The sequence below is a fragment of the Myotis daubentonii genome, chromosome 8 (assembly GCF_963259705.1).
Source record: "Myotis daubentonii chromosome 8, mMyoDau2.1, whole genome shotgun sequence".
NCBI lineage: Eukaryota > Metazoa > Chordata > Mammalia > Chiroptera > Vespertilionidae > Myotis > Myotis daubentonii.
This window is the reverse complement of record NC_081847.1, coordinates 12125311-12143435: the sequence shown is the minus strand read 5'-3', so window position 1 is coordinate 12143435 and position 18125 is coordinate 12125311. Positions and strand designations below refer to the sequence as shown.

The 18125-nt window shown below is 56.7% G+C and overlaps 1 protein-coding gene across 4 annotated transcripts in view; it reads left to right on the top strand.

Annotated features, from left to right (window-relative positions):
* The window catches only part of BCAS4 (breast carcinoma amplified sequence 4), a 56212-nt gene that overhangs the window by 12147 nt on the left and 25940 nt on the right, over positions 1–18125 (top strand). Inside the window, exons 2-4 of one of the 4 annotated variants that reach the window (XM_059705309.1) lie at positions 315–386; positions 10736–10837; positions 17140–17280. In XM_059705309.1, the coding sequence (XP_059561292.1) occupies positions 315–386; positions 10736–10837; positions 17140–17280 (315 nt within the window). The remainder of the gene's footprint in view (positions 1–314; positions 387–10735; positions 10838–17139; positions 17281–18125) is intronic. The other 3 variants (XM_059705313.1, XM_059705311.1, XM_059705310.1) reach the window with 3 other exon arrangements.

Below are 18125 nucleotides of genomic sequence, written 5' to 3'. Positions count from 1 at the left end.
GCTGCACATTAGAATCACCTGGGAATCTTTTTAAAATCCTGATTTCTGGGCCTCATCCTCCAGAAATTCTGTTTCTTTGTTATGGGGTGGGGCCACAACATTAGTAACAAAGAAACAGAATTTCCGGAGGATGAGGCCCAGGAACCAGGATTTTAACAAGATTCCCAGGTGATTCTAATGTGCAGCCCAGGTGGAGAACTACTGGTCTAGAGGGAAGTGGGCAGATGACTAACATGTAGTTTGCTCTTCTTAAAAATGAAGGGCACGTGTCTCCCTGGAAACCATTTGCTAACCTCCGGGATATTGCGTTCCAGGCGAAGGAGGTGGAGGAGACCATCGAGGGGATGCTCCTGCGGCTGGAGGAGTTCTGCAGCCTGGCCGACACGGTGAGTGCGCCGGCCGGAGCCGTGGTTTCCGCAGGCCACACGCCAGGCCCTGCCTGAGTTTGCTGGGGCAGCCATTTGGGTGGAGATTTAGCAACCAGCAGGAGTGGGGCCTCGGCCAGCGGTGATGGGAAAACCCCATGCGCTCGCTCTCCCCCTCCACACCCAGGCTTCCCGGCAGGCAGGCCGGCCGGCCATCTTGCTGCGTCCTCCCCGAGGTTTTAGTCCTCAGAGGAGCGGGAGCGGCCACCAGGTGGCACTCTGGGCGCCGACGGAGCCCTGCGGCATGCTGAGACTATATTTAACTTCCCTCGCTGGGCGCAGTCCCCGGGCAGATGTGGAGTCACCAGGAAGCGCCTCAGGCCTGCGCATCGCCTCCTTCCCGAACCCTCTTGCCTCCACCTTTGCCTCCCGCCCTGGTTTTTTGGGTCAAATCCCCGCAGTTGGGTGGGGAAGAACATGGAAGATGGTGCCTGAGGCCCAGGAGACAAGATCTCCACTCCCTATTCTCTAGCAATCTCCTCTGGATCCTGGTGTCCCCAGGCTTGCTGCCAGCCAGGCATGAGGCCCCAAGGAGCCATGATAGACCCTTCTGGAAATTCCCAAGCTTATTAAAGGCAAACCGGCAACCAGAGATGGAGGCGTCTGCCTGGGAGCCGGGAGGGCAGAGCTTCATGCTGCGGCCTGGCCCTGCCTCTCCCGGGAGCCGGAGCCCAGCCGGCTGCGGTGTAGACTGTGCCTGGGAAGCCAGGGCTGCAGCGGAGTCTGGGAGCCCAGGGGTCGCAGTACAGCAGCCCCAGATGTTTACCGCACATCTGCTTTGTGCCAGGCACTCCAGGAAGTGTGTCTCCTGTGTGACCTCGTCTCCCCGAGAAGCAACCCAACGTGATGGGCACCGTGTCAGCCCATTCATTCTCCAGACCTCCCTGTGCCCCTCTGGACACGGCAGTGAACAGACAGACGGTCCCACGAGGACCTGTGTGTGTCTCTCTCGAGCCGATATTTCAGTTCAGGTGGTGGCTCAGGTGGGAGCTGGGTAATCAGACAGACTTCACGTGGCCTCTCAGTCAGTCCTTTCTTCCTCCCCAAATAGGGACGCCTTCCCCGGCCGGGCCCTGTGTGGGTCTGAGGGTGCAGGATCCCCGTGCTGTCCCCGAGCCTGGTCCGCTGGGGGAGCCCAGGCCGCTGGGAGGGCGCTGTGTGCTCCAGTCGCTGTCGTTCACGGTGGAAATGCTGTCATCGCGTGGGCGCAGGGGCAGAGGGAGGCTGCAGAGGTTTTGAAAAGAGAAAGCGGGTCCAGAAGGAACGGGCACGTATGCTAAGACTTGGTTTCCTTAAAAAAAAAAAAAAAAAAAAAAGGAGCAGAAGCATTAAATTCTGCCTGGGAAATTGGGAAGGCTTCGTAGAAGACATGGTGATTAACTGGGGGGTTGAAGACGCAACAGAAAGAATTCAACTGCTAAGGAGAGCGGGGGCCAGGCAGGCACGCCAGGCGCAGCGTGGACAGTGAGGGCCCACGGCGAGGGGCGGATGTGGAAGATGGCGTGGACGGGACCCAGGGACATGGCTGCTGACAAGTCCTAGCCCAGCCTCCTGTGAAAGGAGCCCCCTGTGGGTCCAGGACAGCTGGGGCAGGGAGTCAGTGTGGACAGGCCACGCCTGCCTGAAAACTGCCAAGGCTGGTGGGGGAAGTCGTGGTTAGGTGACCAGGAGGCCCAAGGCCGCAGGCTGCATCGAGAAGGTCCTCTGAGCTCCGCGTCTGGAGCGGCATCCCTGCGAAGATTTAATACTGAGGTCGCACACAGGTGACCCTCAGGCCAGCCCTGCCTGCAGATAGGGTGGATGTTTTGGGGGGAAGGAAGTCGCTGCTGTCATTTATAGAATGTCATGCCCCAAATCTGGATTCCTGGCTTCTTAGAAAAGCAGAGATCTGGCCCCCGATGGGTGCTGGCTCCCACCCAGCCAGCATCAGCTGGAGCTGCACAGTGGCTGCCCCCATGGCCTGGCCACTGCCCCCGTGGCCTGGCCACTGCCCCCCTGCCCCCGTGGCCTGGCCACTGCCCCCCTGCCCCCGTGGGCGCTTCCCTGGCTCCACGGCCACATGCCGGACACCCTCCTCTGCTGTGTGTTTGAGGCAGGAACGTTTCTCTGTACTCTGGGCCCTACCGAAGTGGGCAAATACGACCCGACCAAGAGGGTCCGTTTCAAGAAATGGGAGAGGGTGTACTACTGCGGACATGAAAACTATTCCAGCGTGTTTACGGGCAGTGAGCATGTCTGCGCTGAGAGAACGTGCCTAGTACGCACTCTTGTGGCCCCTGTGGGCGTTTTGAGTTTGCAGTGCTTTCACTGATGCTCTGTGCTGGTGCTGTTTAGATGGGGGGTCCTCTGGGCCCCAGCAGCTGAGGCTTAGCTTACCTGGTGCGTCTGCCTCCAGGTGTTGTGAACTCCACGGCACAGGGAGAGGCGTCCCGCTGTCAGCCCTGGCTCAGACCCCCACTCCCCTCTTGACCTAAGCTAGGGATGCGTGGGGACCTCTGGGGGCAGGTGATGTCACACCCTGGACCATGGTCCGGGTCCCTGCCTTGGCTTTTGGAAACACTGATCAAGTTAGAGGTCTGAGAGAAGCCAGGCTCCCTGGTACGCAGTCCAGAGAGAAGCGGCTTCATTTCTGATAAAATCAGGCTGTTAGAAATGAGCCCGGCTTCCTGTCTGGCGCATTAACTCCTCTGCCGGCCTGTCCCCGATCGCTCTCTGTGACTGGGATTCACTACCCTGTGCCTGTGGCCTGTTTGACCTTAGAAATAGTGCCACGCAAGCTCTGAGTCTCCCCGCTGTGGGGCCTTGGGCACAGCACGTCACCTCTCTGTGCCTTTATTTTCTCCTCTGTGAAATGGAGAGAGTGGTCCCGACGACCTACTGCTCCATCCAGCGACCCCAGGACGTGGGGCTGTAAAACGGCAGCCCATGTGTGATGTGGGCCAAGGCAGGGCACAGAAGGGCGGCTTGTGTGAGCCCCACGGCGCCTGCTGCCTGGGGCTGTCCACGGTGGCTCTTCTCGCACTTGTCCATGTCTGGAACGGGAGGCGGGGAGCTGGGGCCTGGCAGGCATGCTGGTCTTTTGTGCAGCCCCCAATGTGCTGAGCCTGGGCTGCCTCGTGGCATGGCGGTGTGGCCCCCAGAGCGAGCACGCCAGCAGCCTGGAAGCAGAAGGTGCCAGGCTCCGGAGGCTTGCATATGGAAATCAACACAGGGCATGTCCGTCTTTTTTTTTTTTTTTTTTTGTCAAATCAATCACATAAGTGACCCAGATCCACTGGGAGAGGACACTTTGGTAGACCCCCCCTCATCCTGGAAGGACATAAAGAACTTGTAGGCATGTTTAGCCAGTAACAGTGTGTCCGTTTCCAAAGAGTTCTCGTAAGAAATAGGTGAGGCAGGGATGTATGCTTTCCATCCACTAGAGCAGTGGTTCTCAACCTTCCTAATGCCGCGACCCTTTAATACAGTTCCGCATGTTGTGGTGACCCCCAACCATAAAATTATTTTCGTTGCTACTTCATAACTGTAATCTTGCTACTATTATGAGTCCTAATGTAAATATCTGATATGCAGGATGTATTTCATTGTTACAAATTGAACATAATGAAAGCATAGTGATTAATCACAAAAACAATATGTAATTATATATGTGTTTTCCGATGGTCTTAGGCGACCCCTGTGAAAGGGTCATTCGACCCCCAAAGGGGTCGCGACCCACAGGTTGAGAACCGCCGCACTAGGGTGACCCCAATGAAAGGACAGACAATGGCAAGTGTGGAAAGGATGGGAGTGTAAAAGGGCACAGCCACTTTGGAAAATAGTTTGGCGATTTCTTATAAAGTCAAGCATATACTTACCCTACATTCCAGCGACTCTGACCCTAGATAATTGCCCAGGAGAAGTGAAAACAAGTGTCCAGGAAGGCTTGAGCGCAGTGTGCATAGCAGCTTCGTTCACGACGCCCCAGTGTCCAGCGGCAGTAGGAGCGGGAGGACAGATGACCTCATACAGAGCAAAGGGAGGGCGGGAGGGAGCGCTACCCACAATAGCACGGGGGGCTCACAAACATGATGCTGAGCGAAAGAAGCCGACCACAAGAACACGCTCTGTGTGGCTCCCCTCACGTGAAGTGCAGAAAGAGGCAGAACTAACGAATGGTGACGGGAGTCGGAGAGTGGTCAGCTTTGGGAGGGTGTCAGGCCCGGGAAGAGGCCTGACGGAGCCTCACGGGTGGCAGGGTGTTCCGTGGATTGGCGCACGTGGTGGTCGCACGGATGTAAACACATGTGCGAGCTGATCGAGCTCTCCACTTGAGGCCTGGGCTCTGTATGTCATATGCGCCCAATTAAAAATAATTGCTTAGCACGGGGCCTGCTGTGAACCGAGTGACCCACACACGGTAGCTGCCAAGGCCATCGTCGCCGGTATCAAAGCACCAGAAGGTTGTGACCCTGACGAGATGATATAGACATTGGACGGTAGGGCCTTCCGCCTCGGTGCCCTCTGGGGTGGGGGCAGCTGGCCAGGGCCCTCTGACACCCCCGTGGCCTCGGGCCCACCTCCTGGCAGGGAGCAGACTCTGACTGCGCTCACATAATGGAGATTTCCTGTTGGCCTCGGCCCAGCAGTTGCATTTGGCATCGGTGCGTGTTCTTGGGTCAAGAGCATTTGACTCTCCTTCCTGGGGCCCTGAATCATCCTGGACAGCGGTCTCGGCTCCGTGATAACCCCACCCCCACTGCCCAGACGTCTGGGCTCCAGCGCTCAGCTCGGGGAGGAGGGGGCTCAGCCAGTGAGCCTGCCTGGGGGTCGTCCTGGCAGGGCCTGAAAAGCATTGCTTCCTCACTGACATCTCTTTGCTCTGCTCAGGAACAAACAAAACATGCAAACTCGGGTGCCTGGGACGCGATGGTGTGTCACGGGGTGGCTGTGAGAAGAGAAACGTGTCGCTTCCCTTTGACGCCCCTATAACAAGGAAAGGGCACAGGGTGTCCAGGGATGCCATGCTGGGGACCCACTAGGGAGTGGTGGGGACTGTGGTTAACCAAAGCAGGCAGCTGCCACCCCGCTCAAGATGGTTGCTGCCACGTGGAACTGGGCCTCAGTGTGGCCTGGTCTGCAGCAGCCAGAAACCTGGGTTCCTAAGGGAAATAGTCTTAATTGTAGATCTTGGCACCTGGCTGGGTTGAGCTCTTCTTGGTTTCTTTTTTGCACGTGTGTGTGTTTAAGGCACGATGCTGGTTCTCTGTGGGTAGACAGAGCCTGTGTGCGGGTCTCTGGTTTGGGGGGATGGCCTCAGGCCAACCTGGATTGGAGTCCTCCATCTCCCGTGTTGTAGCTCTGTGCTCCTGGGCCAGCTCATTCCGTTTTCCTGACCCTTTCTCAGTTTCATCACCGGTAAAATAAGGTTGAAGATAAAGTAGTTCCTCTTTACAGGGCCTGTTTCCCGAAAATTACCCTCTGCTTTCCCCGGGTGCAGCCTGCCCCTGGGCAGGTGCAGAGAGCTCCCTAACACCCACAGTTTGGCTGGCGGAGTAGCAGCCTCAGAGAGGGGCCCTGGCTCAGCCCACAGACCTCTTTCGTCTGGTTCCTTCGGATTCAGAGGAGGCAGGGGGTGCTCCGTGAATCTCCTCTCTGCGGCGTTCGCTTCTCTCCTCTGGGTTGCTAAGACCAAGTCCTCCCGATTCTCACCACCCCCCCATATGTTTCCTTACCAATTAATAGAAAGAAAAGATTGCATTTGATCCACCGTGTTCTGTCCTCGCCACGAGTTACCTGCTCTGGATTGCGTTGTGGCGATCACTCCTGCGGGTGGCCTTGTTGAGAGACGGGCTTCCCTCTAGAAACGTGGCCTTGGGGAGAAGGGGGACAGCGAGGACTTTGCCCACCGCGTGGCAGATGCAGGTGCTGCGGGAGCCGGGGGCACATGGACATGGGGAGGCGTGAGGGAGGGGTGGTGGCCGAGCTGCCCCATCTGGAGGGAGCAGCTTCGGTGCCTGGGGAGACGCAGGCCCCTGTTGCCGAAGCTGCTGACTCTTAAGAGAAGCTGTACATCCAGACTTCACCGCTGCAGTGTTTTTTAAAGTCACATGTGTGTGCTTTGCTGTGGGATAGTGTTGGATTTACGGAGAAGCTGCAGAGGCAGTGCCGAGAGCTCCCATATCCCCTCACCCAGCGCCTGCTCTGTTAACACCCGACATCGCCACGCCCTTCTGCTGAAACGGTAAACACCAACCGGCCGGGGCTGCTCACGCCACTCACGCTTGACTTCTGTTCCCGTTCCCACTCGGGCCTCGCTCCCGCTCCAGGCCCGGCGAGGACACCACACTGCCCGTCTCCTTAGCCTCCGCAGTCCCCGAGTTTCTTTCCTTGCTTTCCGTGACTTTGCAGTTCGAGGAGTACTTACCGGGCATTTTGTAGACCAAGCAGGTCAAACTCAAAGGCTAAGACGGGCCAAATAAACAAGGTTTAAGTTTACATGGGCCGAAAAAAACACAAAAGCTTCCATTTTCATAGAGACGTAGGTTTATTTCCGTAGAGACGTGCTGAATACAAAGGGCTGAAATAAAGGAGTCATCGTTAACATAATTTAATAGAACATTTGAATAAAGATTAATATTTCTTCTTGAACTTTAACTTACCAGACACTGAATAACTGCACAAATTAATAAGTGTAATGCAAATAAAATTATTTTTCTTGTTCTCCGAAAGCAAAAAATTTCCTGTGCACACACCAAACAAGTCAGTCCAAGACTAATGACGTGGCGATCGGCTGCTAAAGTGTTCGCTGCTGGTATTAGTGGAGAGAAATGGTGCGCCTGCGTGTAAGGCGTGTACGGGAAATGAATGCAACACGATTCTAGTCATCAGTCATTAGTGAACGTTGTAGTTTGTTATTAATCATTATGTATAACAGTTTATTGTAAAAATTAAGTTATAAAATTTTTATTAAAACGTTTCTTACATACCGTTATATTGGCTGGGCCGCAAAAAGATTCGTTGTGGGCCACGACGTTGACATGCTTGTTGTAGATGGCCCCTCCGTTTGGGTTTGATGCTTCTCCTGTGGTCAGACGGGGTTCTGGGTTTCTGGAGAGAACGCCGCAGAGGTGAGGCGCTTCCCGGCACATCGTCGCAGGCACGCGGCTCCCACAGGACGTCACGGGGGTTAGCCTGTCAGGTTTCTCCGCCGTGACATGCCCACGTTCCTGCTCATCGTCCGCTCCCGTCAGACTCCTGTGCGTTCATTGGACCCGTCGGGTTCTAGTCCCGTGTCACGCTGTTTACTGTGTCGGCAGGTGGCTCCAGCCTCAGCGACGGAGCTTTGTCGGGTTGGCTCCGGGCACCGTGGACACGTTGCCATCTCAGTTCTAAATATTTCCCTCCTTCCTGGCCCCCGGGCGCTCCAGGCTCTTAGCTTTCCCGCCCCAGCCCTGGGGTCGGCCGTTTCTGCTGGAGCCCATTTGAATTTAAAGTTGGAAATTAAGTCAAACTTAACAACTGAAGCACCTCGTGAGCCGAGTCAGGTGCCACATTAGACACGGGAGATCTCGTTTAATGCCCAGAACATTCTTTCAGGAGAAGCGCCCGTTTTACAGGTGAGGAAACTGAGGCCGGCAGCCTGCGCCAGACCCTCCCTCTCAGGACGCTCTTCAGCCTCATGGGGTCAGGGCTGGGGAGGGGCTTACCCCTGGACGGTGGGCTTGGCGCCTGCTGCCCGGGGGGGTGGGGGGGGTGGCAGGCTGTGCCCAGAGGAGGGGGCCCGGGACAGGAGTGGGGTTTGGGCATGCCGGGCCATGGGATGGCTCCAGGGGACCCGGGCATCCTGAGGTGGCGGGGACAGACCTTCAGGAGAACCACAGTGGCCTCAGGTACTTAGGCAGAAAGAGGGGACACAGGTACAGTTTTTAAACACAGGCTTAAAATTAAAATTTTGTGCGGAGTTGTCACCGTGTGTTCCTCTCTATTGCTGCCTAACAGTGATCCCAAACTTAGTGTCCGCAGCGATTCTTTCTCACTTGGCCGCGTGTGCAGGTCCGGGGTCTGGGTGCAGCCCGGCTGGGCCCTGCGGCTCCGTCTCAGGCTGCAGTCACGGCCTGGGCCGGGGCCACGGTCGCCTCCGGGCTCAAGTGGGGCAGGACTGCGCCCAGGCAGAGCCCGTGGTTCTGGGCAGGGCCGGCTCCTCACTGGCGGTTGGCGGAGGCCCTCCGTCCCTGGCCACGTGGGCCTCTGCAGCCGGCAGCCTGCTTCCCCAGAGCGAGCAACCGAGAGGGCAAGAGAGAAAGGAGGGGGGTGGGGGGAGCACGCGGGACAAGCCGGCAGCAGAGAGACCGCCGGCAAGGAGGAGGGACAGTCTTCTGTGAAGGAGGCTCCGAGTGGCTCTCTCGCTTTGGCCGGCTCCTCTCCGGAGCCGCGCGTCTCTCGGCCCGGCCCAGGACAAGGGGAGGGCTCACCCAGGCCTGCATAGCAGGAGGCGGCCACTGAAGACCTGCAGACAGCGGCCTGCACCCGCCTTGCCAAACACTGTCCTCACGGCACCCCGAGGAACCGGGCCAGTGTCGCTGCCGGTTAAGCCCAGGAGGGCTGAGAGGCCGTGGCCGCCCGGGGACCCACAGCTCTTGGTGGGTAGAGCTAGTTCAGACTCCGCTCTGGGTCCCAAGCCCAGCTCCTGCTGTTTCTCGGACTGGTGTTTCTCGGACTGTCCCCGGACCCCACTCCCGCTGAGCCGGGGAGCCGGGCTGAGAACAGATGGCCAGCCAGCCCCAGACAAACCAGTCCAGACTCAGGGGCCTGGGGACCCGCATTTGGCCGGCTTCCCGCGGGGGACTCGGATGCCCCCTGGAACCTGAGAGCGGGGTGGAACTGCCCCTCTGCACGGCGAGGACGGGATACCAAGGACATGGCATTTCTCTCACAGGAAGGGCTGGGCTTCGTTCGTTGGGCTCTGAAGGAAAACGGAGGCTGCAGTGTCCAATTGCAGTGACGCAGGGACGGTGGTGGCTGCATAAAATGTAGTCACTTTGGGGTCCTTCCAAACCGAAGAAACTGGACATTAATGAGCCGCATGGGAAGTGCCCAGCACAGTGTCTGCATGCAGGGGGCACCCTGATAAGTTGTGTTTTTCATTAACATTGTTAATGTTAATGATTAACTCAGTAGTAGTATTAATTCCAGGGCAGTGAAAGCTTGCCTCACCTCAGATTCAGTGAAGAGATTTGGATTCTTTCCCTTTGCTCCTTTAGTGCTTTAGAAAATGAGGACCTGGCCAGGTTCTCAGATGGTTAGAGCTCAAGGTTGCGGGTTCAATCTGCAATCAGGGCACATACAAGAAGCAACCAACGAGTGCATAAATAAGTGGAACAACAAACCGATGTCTCTCTCTCTCTCTCTCTCTCTCTCTCTCTCTCTCTCTCTCATCAATCTATACTAATAAAAGGGCAGTATGCTAATTAGACCGGGTCGACCGGACATCTTCCAGACGCCTGACTTCCTTCGGACAAAGCCATGGGGGCTGAGGCAGAGGCAGTTAGGGGCAGTCAGGCTGGCAGGGGAGCAAGTAGTTAAGGGTGAGATCAGGCCAGTGAGGGGGAGCAAGCAGTTGGGGCGAGGTCAGACCGGTGCAGGGGAACAAGCAGTTAGGGGCGAGGTCAGGCCTGCATGGGGAGCAAGCAGTTAGGAGGTAATCAGGCTGGCAGGGGAGGGCAGTTAGGAGGTAATCAGGCTGGCAGGGGAGGGCAGTTGGGGGCGATCAGGCTGGCAGGGGAGGGCAGTTGGGAGTGATCAGGCCGGCATGGGAATGGTTAGGGCCGATCAGGCAGGCAGGCGAGCGGTTAGGAGCCAGCAGTCCCAGATTGTGAGAGGGATGTCCCTCTGCAGGATTGGGCCTAAACCAGCAGTCGGACATCCCCCGAGGGGTTCCAGATTGGAGAGGGTTCAGGCCGGTCTGAGGGACACCCCCCCTTTGCATGAATTTCATGCACCGGGCCTCTAGTCATTCAATAAATTGATTAAATTAAAAAGGAAACGAAGATATTTTGTTTGGGATTGGTGGTGGTGGTTATTTGGGGGTGGGGGGGGGCGACAATTAATTTTCAGTTTAGTAAATAACACCTGGGCAGGTCTGGGTCCCAGAAGCAGTGGTGTGGGTCCCCAGCTGGGCTCTGGTGGATCCTGGGCCTGCCCTGGGGCAGGATGCCACTCAGAGTCTTGGCCATCAGCGAGGTCTCCGCTGTCCCTGGCCGATCCCAGAGGCAGGCGGGAGGCCGTGGTGATGGGACAGAGGGCCTCAGGAGCTGTTTTGTTCCTTGCAGATCAGGAGCGACACTTCGCAGATCTTGGAGGAAAACATCCCTCTCCTTAAGGCCAAGGTGGTGGAAATGCGTGGCATCTACGCCCAAGTGGACCGGCTGGAGGTGCGTCCAGGAAAACGAGCTTCTTTGTGAGATCTGTGGACGTGTTCTGGCTCTTTTGTCTTGTCTTCCAAGATACTGATCTGACCCTGAGACTGTCAGGCACCAGACCTAGTGCAGGGGGTTGGGGCCTACACTCACGTGACGTTTAAAAAATATGACAAATATGAATTTATATAAAGTATCCTATTTAAAAATTGGGTAGTTTATATAAAATCTGAATGTTACGCTGCTTTTGGAAATTCAGCAGCTTTGATAACCCTGGGCCCACATTTCTTTATATACTTTCATCTATTTATTGTCCAAGGTATCTATACTAATAAAAGGGTAATATGCTAATTGGACTGGACATCTTCCGGACGTCCTCCTGACAAAGCTGGGCCCAGGAGAAGCCGCCCACCCCTGGTCCTGGGCACCTGCGACCAGCCAGAGGGAGGGAAGCCTGGGTCCCGGGTGCAGGGCCGAGGCAGAGGCAGTTAGGGGCGATCAGGCAGGCATAGGTAGTTAGGGGCGATCAGGCTGGCAGGCAGAGGGGTTAGGGGCAATCAGGCAGGCAGGCAGGCAAGAGGTTAGAAGCCAGCGATCCTGGATTGCGAGAAGCAGTCAGACATCCCCCGAGGCATCCCGGATTGGAGAGGGTGCAGGCCGGGCTGAGGGACCCCCCACCCCCACCCCCTGTGAACGAATTTCATGCACCAGGCCTCTAGTAAATATATAAAATGCACCCATCTAAGTATCCAATTCAGTTCATTTTTACTGAAACTCACATGTGACCCCAATTTGAGAAATGGGACATTTCCAAGCCCTGGACTGAATTGTAGAGCCGGTGGCAGCTGCCCTTCAGCTGAGGCATGTGTTTGCTATTTCACCACAGTCCCCACCATGCCCTATTGCCTCACTGCTGCCTTCTCTCCCCCATCTGTTACTGTGTGGGCTGAGCTGCTCAGCATCTCATTGTCCTCCTTGCCGCGCTGCAGAGTCGGTACCCTCCTGTCCCATCTCCCAGAGGAGGAGCCTAAGCTCCGAGACGTACGCCACTTACCCAGGGTCACGCAGCTAATTCCATGAAGCTGGGGCTCACCTTCTGTCCACTGGGGCCTAAGCTCTTAATTGAACTGCAGCCCTCAGCTTGGGACCTTGGCTCCTTGCACAGAGAACGACTGGGAGGCCGGGAGGCTGGGAGGAGCTTGCAGTGTCATAGTGGTCACCTGGACAGAGGGACCTGGCCCCTCGGAGCTGCAGAGGAAGGGAGCCTGGCAGGCAGCACTGAGTGAGCAGAGAATTAACATTCTTGTCAGCGGAGAATGAGGCAGGAATATAATTAAAACGTTGCCCTTGGAATAGCTGATTCATTTGAATTTTATTCCACACGTTGGGAAGAGGAAAAAGGAAACATGAAGATTTGCAGCCCTGGTTCTTGCCTTGCTTGGGTCGGCCCAGCTCTCCAGCCCGATGCTTTCCTTAGCATTCGGTTCACTAACATCTATTGTGGGCCTACTATGCGCCACTCATAGTGAGAAAGATAGATACGGTCCACAGCCATATTCTAGCAGGAGGGACTTGACGCCCAAGCATGACCTTAGCAGTTTCCTATTGCCACCGTCACAAATGACCTCACATTAGTGGCTTAAAGCATGGATTTACTATCTTATCGCTCCCAGGGCAGAAGTCCAAACTGTCCCGCAGGCTGAGGCTGAGGTGTCAGCGGGCTCCTTCGGGAGGCTCTGGGGGGAGAACCCCCCCTTTGCCTTTTCCAACTCTGGAAGCCGCCTGCACTTCTCAGCTCATGACTCCTTCCTCCATCTTCAGAGCCCACAGCCTAGCATCTCCCGTCTCTCTCCTACTCGGACCCTCCTCGCCCCTCTCCTGAGGACCCCGTGCTTACATGGGGCCTCCTGGATAAGCCAGAGCCGTTGCCGCCTTTCAAGGTCCTTAGTCACATCTGCAGAGGTCCTTTCGCCAAGTAAGGAAACAGGTGCCCAGGTTCCAGGGATGAGAACGTGGACATCTTCGGGGCCATTATTCTCCCCGCCACCATCAGCCGGGGTGACTGAGAGCGAGGCAGGTGCTGGGAGGGAAGGTGACCGAGGGGAGGAACCCATAGGCCCCTGGAGGGTGAGTGGAGGGAGCAGTGGTGGGGGAGGGGTGGGCAGGGGCATAGCCGAGACAGAAGCTCTGAGGCAGGGGGGAGAAGGCACCAGAAGGGTCAGACTGTCCTGGTCCCCGGCCGTGGCCAGAGCAGGGCTGGGGAAATGTGGCAGCAGGAGCCCGTTATCTGGGCCTCGCAATCCAAGGTCAGGATCTGGCCTTTATGCTGAGGAACAGGAAACCACTGAAAAGACGGGATTGCCTAGTGGTTAGGAGTGGCAGCTCTAGACAGCACAGCCTCAGTGCCATCGGTACTCGGGGCCTGAAATGCTGTGGGGCGGGCCGTCCTGTGGGCATCGCAGGGCTCAGCAGCAGCCTCGGCCTCCACCTCCAAGACGCCAGCAGCATCTTCCCCGGCCCCTGCCCCCCAGCTTCATTATGACAAACAACATGTCTCATGTTGCGAATGGCTCCTGGTGGGAACCTCTGCCCGAGCTCAATCCCGAGGCTGCCTCTTCCCAGTGTGCACCCCAGCTAGTTCTCTGTGAAGTGGGCAACAGCAGTGAGGCTCTTAGACCCAAGCGTGTCGATCTTTACTCGACAAAGATCTGTAGGACGCTGACTGGCTACGCTGAGGTGGGTGCTGGGAACGTGGCTGGGGCGAGGCTCCCGGTCCCCTGCTAGTGGCTGTGGGGTGCTGGGTGAGGAAGTGGCTGGGGGTGGGGGGGCGGGTGCCTGCCAGACCTAGAGCAGACAGCTGCCCAGGGCTGTGACCTCCACGCTGAGGCCTGAGAGGTGGAGCAGTGAACCGGAAAGGGAACGCGGAGGCTGGGAGGAGAACGGCCTTTGGGGCAGTTGTGGGTAGGTGTAGTGTTCAAGATCAAGGGTGAGGCTGGGGTGGTGGACCTGCTGGCCAGGTAGGGCCCAGTCATGGCTTTCGGACCCTGTTTCGAGGGTGCCAGGACTCATAAGAGGGGTTATAGTTACTATACTTTGTTTTCTCTCTGACAAAGTCCAAAATAATTTTTTTAACGTGTTCCATTCAGAGGTTCTTAGTATATTTGCAAGGTTGTACAATTATCACCACTATCTAATTCCAGAACATTTTATCGTCCCTAAAGGAAACTCCATATCCATTAGCAGTCATTCCCCCGCCCCTGGCAGCCGCTCATCTGCTTCCTGAATCTATGGATTGGCCTGTTCTGACGTTTCATAGTAATGGAATCATACAACCAACATGTGGCCGAGAGTGTCCGGCTCCTTTCACATAGCATGTTTTCAAGGTTCATTCATGTTGTAATATGTGTCAGAACTTCAGCCCTTTTATGGCTGAATAATATTCCATCATATGGATATACCACAGTTTGCTTATCTTTCATCAGTTGATGGGTGCTTGGTTTGTTTCCACCTTTGGGCGATTATGAGTAACTAGCGGCCCGGTGCACAACATTCGTACACTCGGAGGCGGGGGCGGTGTCCCTCAGCCTGGCCTGTGCCCTGTCGCAGTCCGGGAACCCTCAGGGGATGTTAGACTGACAGCTTAGGCCCGGTCCTTGTGGGGAGTGAGCCTAAGCCGTAGTCAGACATCCTTAGCGCTGCTGCCACCACTACTGTGCTTCCCAGCCGTCAGCCCGGCTTGTGGCTGAGCGGCACTCCCCCTATGAGCGTTTGCATTGAGCGTTTGCCCCCTGGTGGTCAGTGTGCATCATGGTGACCGGTCATTCTACCATTTGGTCGATTTGCATATTACCCTTTTATTATATAGGATGCTGTCTAAATTTTATGTGGATATGTTTTCATTTCTCCTGGGTAAATACCTAGGAGTAGAATTGCTGGATCATACAGTAACTCGTTTTAGGAACTGCCAAACTATTTTCCAAAGTGACCACAGCATTTTGCACTCCCACCAGCATTTGCTGTAAGTTTTAGATAGAGGTTGGAAACTCAGAGGCCAGTGGGATTCAGGACTGTATTGAGCCGCCAACCTCAAGGCCCCCTCCGCTGTTATTTCCCAACAGCTGGTGCTGAAGAGCAACTGTCCCCTTCAGTGGATAGGATCCTCCAGGCTTGCCACAGTCCCCACTCTGCCCTAGAGCCTCCCCACCATTGAGGCTGATGGCATTTGCCTTGTATCACCCCCACCTTCCTGGGCTGTTGCTTTTCTTAGAGGAGAGAGATATTGCTCTGTCAGTGGGTCTCTATCAAAAGGAGGAAAAACTAAGCTAGTCAGAAAGGGTCATGGATTTCGAGGCCAATGGGAGAATATGTATTTCCCATGATGTGGTGTGTGACATCAGAACAGTACAACTTAGGCCCCTGTGAGAACCTGACATTGTACCGGGGTAGATGGATTCCACCGCCTGACTGCCTGCCTCAGCTCTGCCCTTTGGGTAACTCTTTCCTCTTTTGTCCCCTGCAAGTTGGGGATGTGCAGTTTGTCCCTCGCAGAGTCGTCAGTGGGCCAGCACCTGGCACATTCAGGGCCTTCGTGAGGACACGCTGCCGGATGGTCACTGCCCACAGGCGGGGAGAGGGGAAGGATGCTGGCCACTCAGCCAGCCGGCCACGGCCACGGCCACGGGCCCTAGGCCTTCCAGGGAGCCCAAGACCGCCCTGCTCTCAGATCAGTGTGACCACTGGGTGGACGGAGCTTGGGAACTGGGCCCTTTCTCAGTTTTAATAAAACTAACATTTCCTGAGCACCTGCCATGAGCCAGGGACTCTTGGTGCTTTTCTGGTAAGAACTTGCTTTAACCTCACAGCAGCCCCAGGGGGAGGTGCTGTTGTCGGTCCCATTTTATAGAGGGAGCAGCTGCGGCACAGAGCGGTGAAGTGGTTTGCCCAAGGCCACACAGCTGGGAGGTGGTGGAGCTGGTATTGCAAAAGGCTGTGCTCCTGACGGCGCCTCAGTGCTGAGTGTTGGCACTTTCTGGGCAGGGACCTGCTCTGAAGCTGGGGCCTTTGCCAGAGTGTTCAACTGCATTAGAACTCAAGTATATTTTAAAGCATTGGGGCTTTCTCTCCCCTCCCTTCCTTCCTTCCTTCCTTCCTTCCTTCCTTCCTTCCTTCCTTCCTCCCTCCCTCCCTCCCTCCCTCCCTTCCTCCCTCCCTCCCACCCTTTCTTCCCTTCCCTTCCCTTCCCTTCCCTTCCCTTCCCTTCCCTTCCCTTCCCTTCCCTTCCCTCCCTCCCTCCTTCCTTCCTTCCCTCCCTCCTTCTCTTTCTCCTCCCCCCTCCCTCCTGATAATAAAAGTAACACATTTTAATTGTGTAGAGAGATATATAGACGTCACCCAGACTCCATAACCCAGCCACCAGGGTGGCGAGGATTGGCTGCCACCCTCTTCCTGTCCCCCAGCCCCGTCTGTGTGGATGCACGTGTGTCTGCCCCAGTTTGGCCTCTCCCTGGCCCTGCTGGGCTGGGCTGCCCTCGCTGGCAGGCATTTGGGAGGCGGGTCAGACCTCCTGAGCGCGCATTCCTCAGCGTGGCCTCACTCCCCACCCGGCTGGTATTAGCGCAGGGAGCGTGAAATTGGAATCGGCTGGAAGGACTACAGGACTTTCTTCTATTTCACAACCAGATGTGCTGGCCCCGCGAGGCCTCCAAGCTTGAGGGCCAGAGCCCTGGTCAGGGGAAGCTTCCTGCCCGTGGCCCCTTGTCCCCACCACACACACACACACGCACACGCACACGCATGCACACACCCCTGATGTGGCTCACTCGGCCTTTCCGCTCTGCCCCTGCCAGAACCCCGGGGAGCAGCACACCGTGGGCTCATCGAGTGCCTTTTTGCTGAGGATGCATTGGTTCGCTCACGCAGGCGCGCACTCATCACGGGTGCATCCCTCAGGCCCTCACCGCCCAGCTGAGCCCACTAGCTGACCAGGCTCTGGTCGTGGCCTGTGGACAGCACTGACCCAGCACGTGCTCTTTCAGACAAAAAACCTCTCCGAGCCTTGGTTTCCCTTGTCTGTAAAACAGGCTAAAGATAGGGTCCCGATGGGGAGAACAGGGGAGGACACGGCGGGGGTGGGGGCGGCTGCTGTGACTGTCGGAGGGGGGCCCCTGGAGGCGGCCTCCCAGCTCAGGCCCCACCTCTCCAGGAGCCGCTGTGGCAGCGACTGGGGGTCGGCCTCCGCTGGCTGAGGGATGCAGCCAGGACGGCCCCAGCCGGGGGCAGAGGTGCCATCCCTGCTCTCCCCTCCCCCCCTCCCCCAGGCCTTCGTCAAGATGGTGGGACACCACGTCTCCTTCCTGGAGGACCATGTGCTCCGGGCCGAGCAGCGCCACGGAGCCTTCTCACAGGCCCTGCGGAGGTGGGGGTGGCCGGGCTCCAGACGGCTCCCCTCCTTCAGGAACGTGAGTATCTCCCCACCCTCCTCCTCCCAGACCCTGGAGGGGGAGGGGCTCAGGAAGCGGGAGGTCAGAGGGCACGTCTCATTTCTGCAGACAGGAAACGGTGTCTGGCTGGCCGGGAAGGGCTGGCCCAGGTGGCTGGTGCCTGGGTCCCCCCCGCAGGTCCCTCTTCTTGCTCTGAGTTTTGAGCTTCGTGTGACCGCTTGCTTACTCAGCCACCATTTATTGAGCGCCTGCTGTTTGCTGAGCATGGTGGTCCATTGGGATCACATAGTGAGCAGAGACAGACCCTGCCCGCCTCTCCCGTCCTCACAACCGGAGGACATGCTCATAGACGCCCAGCGTTCAGCTGGGGTCCTCCTTCCCAGGCACGGGCTGGCCTCCAGCAGACCCGCGGGGCTGGGGCCAGGAGGGTGCCCAGCCTGAGTGCGGCCTTTGCGACGTGTAAAGGCCTCTCCTTCCGGCGTCTCTGCTTCTTGGGATCCTCCCAGTGGCCCGTAAGGATCACGTGTCCCTTTTACTGATGGGAAAACTGACGTGAGACTCTTCCTGCCGTTGAGACCTTCCCTGTCTTTTCAGCTTGTCACGTGCTGACTCCCAGTCCAGGGGACACTAGGCAAGCCCGGAGACATTTGGGTTGTCAACTGGAGATGAGGGTTCTATTGGCATCTAATGGCTAGAGACCAGGGGTGCTATTAAACACCCTACAAATCCCTAGAGCAGGGATTGTCTAGCTCTAAATGTCAGTAATGCAAGTGTGGGAAAACCTGCCCTGGGCTGAATTTGCTCATAATAATGGCTTATGTTAGGCCTGTTCTAAGTGCTTTTTTAAAAATTTGTTTAAATAA